General features: G+C 44.3%; 1 protein-coding gene across 2 annotated transcripts; it reads right to left on the reverse strand.

Moving 5' to 3' along the window:
- Positions 1 to 715: 715 nt before the first annotated feature.
- Positions 716 to 13,991, reverse strand: znf395a (zinc finger protein 395a). Of its 2 annotated transcripts, none has more exons than XM_030122100.1 (10): positions 13,879 to 13,991; positions 9,259 to 9,433; positions 8,566 to 8,732; positions 8,245 to 8,354; positions 7,954 to 8,153; positions 7,757 to 7,857; positions 5,681 to 5,951; positions 5,255 to 5,344; positions 4,080 to 4,150; positions 716 to 3,774 (listed from the first exon to the last, which is right to left on the reverse strand). In XM_030122100.1, exons 2-10 carry the CDS (start codon positions 9,403 to 9,405, stop codon positions 3,663 to 3,665), a joined length of 1,269 nt encoding a protein of 422 aa, XP_029977960.1. In that variant the 5' UTR covers positions 9,406 to 9,433; positions 13,879 to 13,991; the 3' UTR covers positions 716 to 3,662. The 2 variants fall into 2 exon arrangements, with proteins under 2 accessions (XP_029977960.1, XP_029977968.1); XM_030122108.1 differs by having other exon boundaries at positions 13,875 to 13,885.

Raw genomic sequence — 13,991 nt, forward strand, 5'->3', positions numbered from 1 at the left:
TCCTCATCGATGGTCACACAGGTGACCCCTCCTCTTCTGTACGCAACCTCGGTTTTATCATGGACTCCACCCTCTCATTCAAAACCCACTTAAGTCACATCATTAAAACATCCTTTTTCCACCTCTGAAACACCACCCATCTCCCCTCCTCCCTCTGTCAATCTGCTGCTGAAATCCTTCACACATTCATTTCCTGGTCTGCCCTCCTCCCATCTCCAAAAACTGAACTATATCCAGAACTCTGCCACCCCCCTCCTCACTCACACCCACTCCACAGACCCCCCCCCCCCCATTCTCAAACAGGTCCACTGGGTTAGTCCATACCAGACCTCATCCAATACAAGCTCCTCCTCCTCCACACCTACTAGTCCCTCCTTACTCTGGCCCCTCCCTATCTCACCCATCTCCTTCAGCAGCACTACCTGCCCCCCCGCCTCAGATCAGCCAGCACCAACCTCCTCACCCCCACCACTACAATAAAACACCGGACCTCGGGGGTTCGAGCCTTCGCTGCAGCTTTTTGTGCAGATTTATAGAGGAAAAAAAGTGGAAAAAATACTGAAATGATGATTCTATATCAGTTTTTACAAGGACATTTTTACCTTGAGGCCAGTAAATTAAATTAACACTAGTTGTATTTAGTGTCAAAGGGTTAAAAAAAAAAACGTCCAAACTTTAAGAGTTTAGTCACATCAAACAGAAGAAACAAAGCAGAGAAAGTTGATATGAGTTTATTTCAACATCAGGTTTGACCTCGTGTATAAAAGAGTGCATCTTAAAAAACAAACAAACACTGGAACGATTACAACGATCAACATGTACATGGTTGAATTTTTAGTTTATGTTCCGGACAAAAACGGAACATAAATGAAGCCTAAAGTGCCCACAGTCTGCCTCTGAGGCTTCAGGAAGACGGAGCAGAAATGTATAAAAATAGACTGTCTATAGTTCAGTGTCAAACATCTTGGACTGGACATCTAAGTCGTGTGACCCCAGGTTCCACATTCACACCAACAGGATCTAAAGTGGACCAGAACCAGGACAAGAACAGCACAAGAACCTACAATAATGACAAATACAGACTGTGTTTTACAGTGAAAACAGTCAAAGTACATGATAAAAATGACAAACTATCCTTGAGAAATGTCAAAAACAGGAACGAACTGAAATGTATTCAGAAAAATAAGTGCAATTAGGATTTACAAATAAACAAAACATTTAGTACTTTGGAGAAATTTGACAAACATGAGCACCATTAACAGAAAAAAATAACAAAAAATGAAGAAATATGAACAAAATAAAGAATAGGAAGAACAAAATATGACAAAAATAAACGAAAAAAAAAAAGCCAGCACATATGATCGAATTAATCAATAACAAGAACAAACATTTAGTACAAATCCAACAAACACACAGAACATTTAGTTGGATTCTGTTGGTTCTATTGGTTCTGTTGGTTTTGTTGGATTCTGTTGGTTCTATTGGATTCTGTAGGTTCTATTGGATTCTGTTGGTTCTGTACATTGGTTTAACAGTCTGGTTTATTCCAGTTCTATATGTAAAGTGTCATGAGGTAACTTTTGTTTTGATTTGGCCTTATTTAAATAAAACTGGATTGATTGATTGATTGATTGATTTGCCTTCAGTCTGAACGTAGCCTATGTTCTGATTGTTCTGGTTCTGACCCACTTTAGATCGTACTGGTCTGAATGTGGAACCTGAACTAAAGTGACTCATATCTTCCGTCATAAATTCGTCCATGTGCTGGATCGGACCCTTTGGTTCAGGTCCATGGGCCTTATGTTGGACGTCCTGCAGGAGGTTCTATAGACACGAGAAACGGCTTCTGCTTCCAAAGACATGACGTCTGAACCCGACGGACGACCACATCAACAGAGAGTTTAGTTCCGTTAACGTTTGACAACAACGAGTTAATAAATGGAGCTGAAGTGCATCTGAACACAGATGGTCTGTACAAGCCTCTGAACGCACCACGTAATACCGGCAGTCCGTACAAGCTTCTGAAAGCACCACGTAACACCGGTGGTCCGTACAAGCCTCCGAATGCACCATGTAACACCGATGGTCCATCCAAGCCTCTGACTGCACCCTTTTTTGACATGAACCTGTTCCTGAAGACGCTTTGGACCGTGTGACCTGAAGGTGAAGGTTAAAGTTTAAAGCTGTGTCACATCACGTTCAGACAGAAATAAAAAAAAATGCATCGTCAAACATTCAGGAGAATACTGCTGCCTTCGGGTGCTGTCAGGAAGATGATTATCTCCACTAGTCAATTCAAAATTACAAGTGCGTTGTGTTCAAGTGCTTTTGTTGGCGTAGTGAAATGCTACTAGGGGTTTTTTTTGTAATTTTTTTTCTCAAATTGTGCAAAGTATATATGTGCCAAATCATCAGCTGACAGCAGCAGAAGATTAATAAAACCCCCGTTTGTTTACCTTTGGCTGTGAATTGCTCATCGCTCTGTGCCATGTTGAAAAGGTCAAAGGTCATTTTCATCTTCATTTTACCCAGTTCTTGAGTGGAAATACGACGCCAGGGGGCGTTTTCCACTTCATAACTAGTATTTATCATAATTCCCCTTGCACGTGAAGGCAGCATAAAACTTATTATCGTTACCGTGGTGTTGGTGAGTTTCAACTAAATAACACGCGGAAACGCCACTGTTGTAGTCAGATCTAAAGCCCAGATCAGGGTTCAGAGTAGCAACAAAACCCCCGAAAACGTTCATCTACATCTGAAAAGTTCAAGCCACTGCAACCACAGGTTATGGAATCTGCAGCATGATGGAGGAGGCTGCTGGTGAGTTCCTACACCCAGCTGAGGGCCTGAAACTCCCACATGTATTCATGAAGGAGCTGAGGTTCCACAACATCCACTTGGACAATTATCAGAGACAACCATCAAAACAGATGAAAGACTGAGAAAACCCACCATCAGCCCCAGGTCTGGACCCAGGATGTGGAGACTGATGTCAATGTGGACCTTCTACTGGGGGTCTGATCCAGACCGGTCCTGGACCAGGTTCTTGTCCCATCCCTACTGATGGATCACATCATCTATTACGACTCGCTGAGTAACAGAACAAATCAACAGGACTTTATTTACACCCTGGGCTTTACACACTCTCCTAAACTCAGCTGAGTTCTGTGTTGCTATGGCAACCGTCGCCATCCTGTTCTGCCAACGTGACATGAACGAAGCATCGAGAGTCAAACCCCTTCATGGTCCAACCCCAGCCGGAGTGTTGCCATGGTTACCAGTAGTTTTTGGAACAAGCTGAAAAAGAGCCTGACTCAGAGGGTCAAAGGTCACATGTTCGTAGCTGCCCCCGTTGGTTAAACAGATGCAGGTTCATTAAAGGTCACATGATTGTAGCTGCCCCCATTGGTTAAACAGACACAGGGTGGTCAAAGGTCACATGGTCGTAGCTGCCCCCGTTGGTTAAACAGAAACAGGTTCATTAAGATGACGGCATCAACAAAATACAACGAATGGAAAATACTTCTATCAAATGTAGAAAGAAGAGGAGAGTGAAAAAAACATGTCTGTACAGAGTAAAAAAACATCCACCAGGTGGAGCTGAGGTCCAGGTCCAAGTCCAGGTCCAGGTCCAGGTCTAGATCCAGGTGTGTGGATCCAGTTCAGTCCAGGAAGCGTTGGCAGGCCTTCTTCCATCGACAGGCTGTGCACCACTGCTCCCTGTGTTCGATACCGTAGACTTTACGACACTTCTTGGCTTCACCGCGAACCCTCCTGGAAAGGAAAGAAAAGGAAATAAAAGGAAAGACAAGAAAAGAAAAAAGGAAAGAAAAGAATAGAAAAGGGAAAGGAAAGGAAAAAGGAGAGAAACAAACAGGAAAGAAACAGAAAGGAAAGGAAAGGAAAGAAAAGGAAAGAAAAAAGGAGAGAAACAAAAAGGAAAGAAAGGGAAAGGAAAGGAAAGAAAAGAAAAGAAAAGGAAAGAAAGAAAAGGGAAAGAACAGATGTAGATAGAAGTGTGGTATGAGTTTATAGATGTGGTGCGAGTTTATAGAAGTTGTGTTTGTTTATAGATGTACCTGCAGGGGGCACTGTGCTGCTGCAGCCACTGTTCTCCAACGCTGACTGAGCGGACACGACACGCCAAACCCTGAGGACAGAGAGGTTAAAGGTCAGGGTACGTTACGGCTTTAGTCTGATTAGTGTTTCATCTTTAGTCAAACTAGTACAAAGCAGAGAACATGTGGATGAGTTCTGGTGTCCATGGTCATTAGAACATTTGAACAACATGAACACTTATTAAACTCTATACATTTAAACATGGACACTTATTAAACTCTGTCATTGTTTTATTGTAAAAAAAAACAGTATTTTTATTTATTGCTTTGTGTGTTTGATCACTTTTTGATTCAAACACACACTTTTTTAACAGGGTTCTTTAAACGCTTCAGTTGTTCTCTTTCACTGTTTGGTTTCGTGGTTCTCCTGGTTCTGAGTTCTCAAATCTCTGCTCGTCTGTCTCCACAGGCTGCACTTCCCTCCGTCCACCTGCAGAAGGCAGCACTGCTCCAACACAAACCCAAGGAAAATGTGACCACAAACATGAGGGGGTTTTCCTGCTGAATGAAAACCACCAGGGAGGAGTTTTACACACTGGTCTGGTCTGAAACCAGTTCCAACAGGTTCAGAAACAAACAACAGGCTGCACTTGGACTGTGACCGCCACAAAACAGGAAGTGGATTAAAGAAGGGGATTAAACAAGTGAGTCCAGAAGTAATGAAGTGAGTCCACAAGTGAGTCCCCTAGTGAGTCCACAGAACAGTTACAAACACAATAAACCCAACAAACTGAACAGAACCAGAACAGTCACAAACACAACATGAAAAGCACTCAGAGAGCGCAGACCTCCACCAAGGCAAATCAGTCGTGTGTGTGTGTGTGTGTGTGTGTGTGTGTGTGTGTCCTGATCACCACCAAAATTTAACCATTTGTTCCTTGTGCCAGTATCAACATTTCTTGAAATTTTCATCCAAATCCATCCATAACTTTTTGAGTTATCTTGCAAACAAACAAACAAACACACAAAGCAAAGTGATCACAATACCTCCTGGTAATAAACCCAACAGAACCAGAACAGTCACAAACACAATAAACCCAACAGAACCAGAACAGAACCAGAACAGTCACAAACACAATAAACCCCACAGACTTTTCGGTTCATCACCTCACATCCTAAAAACACCAAACCTTTACCTGTCTGCTCTGGCAGCTGGTGAGTGGAGCCGTCCAACGACAGGTGGGGCTTGGAACTGCAGCAATGATCATGTGACTTGGGGGCGGGGCCTAAAGACAGAATGTAAATACAGGTTTTAGACATGATCCTTAGGATAGAGGAGTAAATGTTTGTCATGTGGTTTCACTATTTGGTCAGTGATGAAGATGAAGATGAAGAAGGATGAAGATGAAGAACAAATGAGGAAGAAAAGACAGAGTCGAGTTCTTCCCAAACTTTCACTAATAAAAATAAGAAAAAAAAAAAAATACAATTAAATCATTAAAGCAGCAAAATGATGCAACAAAACTAAACCTGATGAAAATCCTATAATACATAAAAATAATGTAACGTAACAAACCATTACTATTGTTTATTATTGGTAGCAGTCTTAAGCCCTGCCCTACCTGGTAGGAGTGCTCTGATTGGACCTGCCAGAAGCTGCCGGAGGAAGAGGAGGGGGCGGAGCGACTGAGGACACTGCAGCCTGGAGGAGGTGGGGATGGAGGTGAGGGAGGGGGGGGGCTGGGCGGGGAGGAGGTGTGGCTAGGGGAGGAGGGGGCGGGGCCACTGTGGACAGGAAGGGGCGGGGACTGCTGCTGCTGATCCCATTGGTTGATCTCAGTGTAGTAAAAATCCTCCTCACTGCGGGAGCATCGCTCATGTTCAGCACCACGACTGTTGGAGACAAGGTCAAAGGTCATATTAAAGCTCTTCACCTCCTCGCTCCCCTCAGGGGCATGGCCTGATAAACATCACATAATATTTACTTTGGGATGTAAAATCGGACAAAGTCTGAGCCTCACATTCACATGTCCCACTGAAATGAATGACACAGGATTGGCTGAGAGTGTAAAGGGGTGGGGCACAGAGAAACCATGTGACACTGAAACAGGAAGTCACCGTCTGGTTGTTAAAGCGTCTTGGTTGTTGTATATTGACTCTGTTGTAAATGTTCCTGCTGTTCATTTGACGCCTCATGTGCACAGGTAGGTACGGCTACTATCGTACGATTGGACAGCTGCTGCTCTGGGGCGGGGCTTATTTGAAATGGTTTTTGTGTTTGAAAAGTGCACTGAAGTTCAGATGAAGCGAATGTTTAACCCACAGGACTGATCAGCTGATTATGGCGTCGACAGCATTTGTGTGAGAATGGAACAAGGATGTTAGTCTGCGTTCAGACTGAAGCCAGACCACTTTCATGTGGGGTCCTAAATCTGACCCGGAACACTTTCATGTGGGGTCCTGAATCTGACCCGGACCACTTTCATGTGGGGTCCTGAAGCTGACCCGGACCACTTTCATGTGGGGTCCTACATCTGACCCGGACCAGTTTCATACGCGGTCCTAAATCCCACCCGGACCACTTTCACATGCGGTCCTAAATCCCACCCAGACCACTTTCAAATGTGGCCCAAAATCTGATACAGATCTGATATTTTCCAATGTGACTTCAGTCTGAACGTCCAGGTCGCATTTATCCAACGTTTACATCATTGAAATGTGACAAACGTCACAGTTGTTCGTCCCAGGAGAAGGAGCGGAGGAAAACCATATTTCCTTCTGTAAACACAGTGTGTGCCTGTGTGGTCACATATTCCATCAGGACCTCTTTAGTGCATGTGGGTCACTTCAGGGTCACATTCAGTTCAGACTCAAAACTGATAGAAGTCACATTTAATGTGGAATATGAACCAACACAAAAAAAATCAGATTTCACTCAGTAATCCAAATTGTGCATTAGACCTGCTGTGGGTGGAGCCTAGGAGACCGTTTTCATTCTTCCTTCATAGAATCGACTTCTACAGACACGTGTCGAAGCCGACAGTTTGTACCAATGAAACAGTCACATGGTGTTTGTTTTCCTTCGTTGTGACTTTTCTCCATTCGACTGTTTACACCATTGGTGTCAAACCCATGTGTGTTTTGAAGGAGATCAGAACGAAAATGATAACAGTGTGACTAACAGGAACCATCCTCACCCTGAAGGTTCTCCATAAATATACTCCATGTTCTGCTTCAGCTGAGTCTTTAATAACAAACACAATATGGTTCTGTTTGAGTTTATTCACATTCAAGGTCAAAGGATCGGTGGTAAATGTCAATAGTTTCATGTTTTCATTTGTAATTACACTAACATAAATATTTGGAGTCATTTTGTCATTATTTAGAGTTTATTGTGTTTGTATTTGACTGGTTCTGATCCACTTTAGAACGTATCGGTCTGAATTTGACATCATTAACCATTAATGTCTTCCGTGTAATTTTTGTATTTTCTAATTTAATTCCATGAGCTGATTGGACCCTTTGGGGGTCAGTTTTGGACCCTTTGGGGGGGTCAGTTTTGGACCCATAAATCCCCATAAACCCATAAATGATCAGATCCATAAATAATCAGATCCATAAATATTGATGTCACCTGATGTCCGTCTGTAAACCCTGAGACCACGCCCACATGCTCCGTGTCCTCAGGTGAGACTCACCTCAGGTGCGTGGTACGAATGTGGCGTTTCATTCCCACCACTGACGTCAGGACCTTCCCACAGCTGGGCCACAGACATTTGAACGCCGCCTTTACTGAGTTCTGTTGGAGGAAAATGCCGTCAGTCCTGGACATGTGACCTATGATCTGTGGCGTTCGGACGCCGCTTCACCGTCCGGTTCCAGTTCCGGTTCTTACCCTGCGTTTCCGTGGCGCCGGTTCCTCAAACAGCATCTGCTCCATCTCCATGTCCAGCCCCTCGTCAGGGGGCGTGGTCGGGCCGGCGTCGGACTCCGTCATCGGTGGAGAAGGGGCAGGGCTTCTGTTGCTGTGGCCAACGCTCCAGTAGCCGCTGCTGCTGTCAGACAGTTCGCCTCCACCGCAGTCCATGGGAGGAGCTAAAGACCATGTGACATCATCAGAACCTCAACCTGACACTGCTCTGGGTTTCTTGTTGTTGTTTCTATTTTTGTTGTTGTAGTTGTTTACCTGTGGTGTCCGGGAGGGCGGGGCTATGCAGCAAGGGGCTGCACGACAAACTGCTGAGGACCATCGCTGCCATCAACTCGTCCATGTCCACCTCATCTGGACTCCTCTGACTGGACAGGAGACAAGGAGACAGGAGACATAAGGAAACAGGACATAAGGAGACAGGAGACATAAGGACACAGGACATAAGGAGACAAGGAGACATAAGGAGACAGAGGATATAAGGAGACAGGAGATAAGGAGAGAAGACAGAGGAGACAGAGGAGATAAGGACACAGGAAACAAGGGGGTGAAAGTGAAAGTGGGCGAACTGAGTCTCACCTTCTGGGGACGTCGATGGAGGAGGAGACAGATCTGCTGCAGGACGGAGACGCTGAGGACGAGGATGAGGAGGGAGGAGACGAAGGCCAGATAGAGACGTCACTGTGCATGAGGTCAACGTGGTCCGAGGAACCAGCAGGATCATCCTGTCCACACTGAAAGTAGACCTGAGACCAAGGACACACAGGTGAGACACGTCAGTCCAATGACGTCTAAACCAGGTCAAAGGTCACATACAGACCAGGAACAAAAGAACAGGGACAAAAGTTTAATTAAAGGGTCCAAAAACAGACACAGATCTGCAGACATGAGTCCATTTTACCCAGGTCCATCCTCTCCGACTCAGTGGGCGTGGTTTATTAAAATGTAATACTGCCCATGGCTACTAGAGGCTCCTCCCACAGATGTAAACTCAGATGGACTCTAAATGTTTTTCCAGGACTGTTTGGTTTTATTTGGACCCTCTGATACAGAACTCAGTTCCCTAACCATAACCTACCCTAACCTAACCCTAACCTAACCTAACCTAACCTAACCTAACCTAACCCCTAATGGACCAAACTAAGTAGGTCTGAATACACCCATACGCTCACCCGTGGCCAGATCGGACCCTTTGGAGCCTAGTTTGGGACCACGAGCCATATGTTTGACCCCACTGGACTACAGTCTAGTCTGACAGTATCCTCCTCTCACCTTGAGTCCAGGGTGACCTTTGACTCTGCTCATGCTGGTCTCCCCGGTCTCCTGGTCTATCCGTGGTCCTGTTGCTGGGCAGGTGGAGCTCACCAGCGCCCCCAGTGGAGAACGCTTTCCCAGACGGGTTTTAGGCAGCATGTCCATCCGTTCGTACGTCTGTCCCACCAAAAAACTGGAACAAACACACAGAGACAGATTCGGTCCCACATGGAAGCGGATCAGAGGACGTGAACCCACATGGTCTGGACCCAGGTACATAAATGATAGGATTATTTTCACACTGGTGTCTCGTATAGTTTTATGTCAACAGGGATCCCAGGTTTAAACCTTTGGTTTCATCATCAAATACATGTTATAATAACAGGTTTTTCTTTAAGGTCTGAACTTTGTAATGTCTTCCTTCTTTTCTTGACCTTTGACCTTAATCTTTAAACTGAGTGATATTATATTAATAGAGATGAATATCAGTCCAGTCTGGTCCTGATTCAGCTGGACAGACGACTTCAGTTACCTTAGGGTTAGGGTAAGGTTTAGGATTAGGTTTAGGGTTAGGGTTAGTTTGACCACAGACTGTCTTGACTTGTATCATGTACAAACATCATATGTGACACAATCCAAACCATTGATTGAGCTCCATTCATGTTTCGTCCAGATTTATGTCCCATGAAGCTCAGTGGGAGGGGCAGGGCTTCACTTTTTCATCACAGCGCATCATCCAAACCTACATATACACTAATGCCGCGTTTCCACTACGTGGTACCGGCTCGACTCGACTCGGCCTTTTTACATTTCTATTTCGATAAAGGACCTTTAATCTGGTACCTGGTACTAGTTTTTTGGTATCACCTCCACCGAGGTTCCCAGACTGGGGACCAGATACTAAAAGGTGACGTATAAACACTGCAGATCACTGATTGGTCAGAGTTGTCTCTGTGACCCGCCCTTTTACAAACACAGATACAGAAGTTGACAGTAAATATGTCAGTAGGTGAATCCACATGATGACAGTCTGTAAAACTACACCATGGTCGGTCCAGGAGGTTCAGTCTTTGGTGGACGATGTAAAAATTCAGCATGAGCTTGATGAGACAACACGCAACGAGCGAGTTTATCAGCAACTCTAAGCAGAAAGTAACGCCCCGCATTGCTATGATGACCAGGTACTCTACAGTCAGTAGTATCCTGTAATGGAAACAGTCTTGAAGAGGACCTGGTACCAGAGCCAAGTCGAGCCGGGTCCACGTAGTGGAAACGCGGCAAAAGTTATTCTGACGCTTTGGTTGTCTACAGTCTTTTGTCTGTGTTCTGGACATGTTTGTCCATTTGCGTCCTCATTCTGAACTGCATTAAAGTCCGTCCTGGTCCATCAGATCATGTCTTCAGCTCTGACACACGTCCTGAAACAGTCAGGACACATTTCATGACTCAGTCTTATCTGATGAGACACGGTGTGTTTGGATGTGGTCTGGGACTCTAACCCTAACCCTAACCCTGTGGTCTGGGGCCCTAATCCTGTGGTCTGGGACCCTAACCCTACCCTTACCCTCTGTGGTCAAACTAACCCTAACCCATGGGTTCCCATCCTGAATGGGTCTGATCAGACATGTGTCCTGGGTTCATCTGAAGGGTTTGGGTTTGGGTTAAGAATAACACCATAACCTGTAAATGATGTCCACTCTAAACCTGTCTGTATGTTTTACTGTAAAAAATGTACATTTACATGAAGAAAATGAAAATAAGCTGAACAACCACGTACAACATAAGTGCAATTGAACTATTTCATGTCACACACAACTTCCAAATGAACAAAGAATGCGCATAATATTAAAATTACATTTATTTAAATTATTAAGACGTTTCGTGTTGTTCATATTCAGTTTATTCACATTTTATTGTGAAAGGATAGTTTGTTGATGTCAATTTTTTTCATGTAGTTTTAGTTTTTTTCTCTCTACACTAACTTAAAAACTTGTTTGTCATTGTCTATGTGTTCTTGTGTTCTTATTGTCCTGGTTCTGATCCACTTCAGAACATATTGGTCTGAATGTGGAACTTGGACTAATCTGACTTTGAGCCCATTGATAATGTCATTTCTTCTTTGTACTTTGTAAATTGATCCCATGGGCCATGCTAGACCCTCTGGTGGCCCAGTTTAGACCCACAGGCCATGCTGGACCCTTTGACGGCCCAGTTTAGGCCCAGGGGCCATATGTTTGACACCCCTGGTCTGTAGACTCACATGTCTGCTGACAGGTTCTGTTTATCAGATATCAGACTGAGTCTGATTGAAATGATTTAAAGAAGATCTGGAGTCTCTGATGTGGACTATATGCTAATGCTAATGGGAGGTGCTGTGCATTATGGGTAAAACGCAGAAGCTGAATTTCCCAATAGGAATAATAAAGCGATTTCACCTTTAACCTTCAAAGCATTACAGACGTTTGGAAGAACTCCTAAAGACGTGTTTGAGTTGGAATTCAATGATGCCCTGGACGGTGAATTTACCCATAAACCCCCTCAGTCCAACAGTGACCTGATATGACCCCGGTCAGGGCTGGAGGTGCGTCTCTGTCCAGACTGAGCAGACACTGTGGAGGACAGTTTAGAACAGACGTCAACACAGCGGTTCATCTGTGTCAGTCCTCTGAATGTGGAACCTCTGCTTCCTGTGAGTCACTGGTTAATGGGAAACCTTCATAGGAGGGGGAGGGGCTTCCATGCTGTTGCTGTGGTGACACATTTAATTCACTGAGGTGTCGTTCGTTATCATTAACAGATGTAATGTGATAAAGACGCAGCAATTAATGTCTGAAACCATCTGTCACATTGAGTAATCCATGTCAGACACACACACACACACACACATGTGTGTGTCTATATACACATATACACACACACACACACACACCTGCAGCTCCATACTCTGGACCAATCAGGTTCCTTCAGAGTAGAGCTGACACCCTCCACAATAAAAGTCATCATGAATGAGAGGAAAAACAACCTGAAACAGACTGAAACTGGACTGAAACAGACTGAAACAACCTGAAACATAATGAAACTGGACTGAAATTGGACTGAAACCGACTGAAACAAACTGAAACATCCTGAAGCAGACTGAAACTGGACTGAAACAAACTGAAACAATCTCAAGCAGACTGAAACAGGACTGAAGCCGGACTGAAACAGGACTGAAACAGACTGAAACTGGACTGAAACAAACTGAAACAACCTTAAACAAACTAAAACTGGACTGAAACAGACTGAAACTGGACTGAAACAAACTGAAACAGACTAAAACTGGACAGAAACAGATTAAAATTGGACTGAAATTGGACTGAAACAACCTGAAAAAGAATGAAACTGAACTGAAACAGACAAAGTAAACTTAAACTGGACTGAAACAGGAATGACACAGGACTGAAACTGGACTAACACAGACTGAAACAGACAAACTAAACTGAAACTGGACTGAAACAGATTGAAACTGGACTGAAATAGACTGTAACAGACAAACTAAACTGAAACTGGACTAAAACTGGGCTGAAACTAAACTGAAACAGACTAAAATAGACTGAAACTGGACTGTAACAGACTGAAACTGGACAGAAACAGGACTGTAACAGACTGAAACTGGACTGAAACAGACTGAAAAAGACAAACTACACTGAATCTGGACTGAAACAGACTGAAACTGATTGGAAAGGGACTGTAACAACTTGAAAATTACTGAAACTGACCGAAACTGACTTAAACTAAACTGAAACTGGACTGAAACAGGACTGAAACTAAACTGAAACAGACTGAAACCAGACTGAAATAGACTGAAACAGACAAGCTAAACTGAAACTGGACTGAAACAGACTGAAACTGACTGAAAAAGACTTAACTTGACTAAACCTGGACTGAAAAAGACTGAAACTATTTGAAAATGACTGAAACAGACTGAAACTACAAGTGAAACTGGACTGAAACAGACTGAACCTGACTGAAACAGACTGAAACAGGACTGATACAGACTGAAACTGGACTGAAACGGACTGAAACAGACTGAACCTGACTGAAACAGACTGAAACAGGACTGAAACAGACAGAAACAGGACTGAAATAGACAGAAACAGGACTGAAACCGGATTGAAAGAGCCTGAACCTGACTGAAACAGACAGAAATAGGACTGAAACAGGACGGAAACAGACTGAAACCGGATCCACATCTCAGTGTTTTATCTGCCTGTAAATGTGTCTGATGTGTTTCTGTGAAGCATACATGTGGCCTCAAACCGGACTGGACAGAACCAGACCTGGGTTCGAACTAGAATCTGCAGCAGAACACTACTGAAGCAGATGAAGCAGAACCAGCAGGTTTACACTGAACTTCACCCACATTCACTCATGGAAGCACCTTCAACCTACAATTCATCCATCACAGTCCTACAAACGGATCCAAACAGACCTGTGAGTCCAAACGGATCCAAACAGACCTGTGAGTCCAAACGGATCCAAACAGATCTGAGCCTAAACAGACGCAGGAACCAGAGGACACCCCCCCTCCCCGCACACTGTCGGTCCAAGTCCACAGTTAAAGCCCGTCAATCCCATCATGCATCACTGGTGACATACCTGCAGATCCAGACGTTCCCACACAAAAACAACCAGTGAGGTCCAGTCTAGGCTAAAGCTGAAGCTGAAGCTGAGCTCTGCTGTTGCTGCCAGTCTCAACAGCACCAGCAGGG

Source organism: Sphaeramia orbicularis, chromosome 3 (genome assembly GCF_902148855.1).
Source record: "Sphaeramia orbicularis chromosome 3, fSphaOr1.1, whole genome shotgun sequence".
Taxonomy (NCBI): Eukaryota; Metazoa; Chordata; class Actinopteri; order Kurtiformes; family Apogonidae; genus Sphaeramia; species Sphaeramia orbicularis.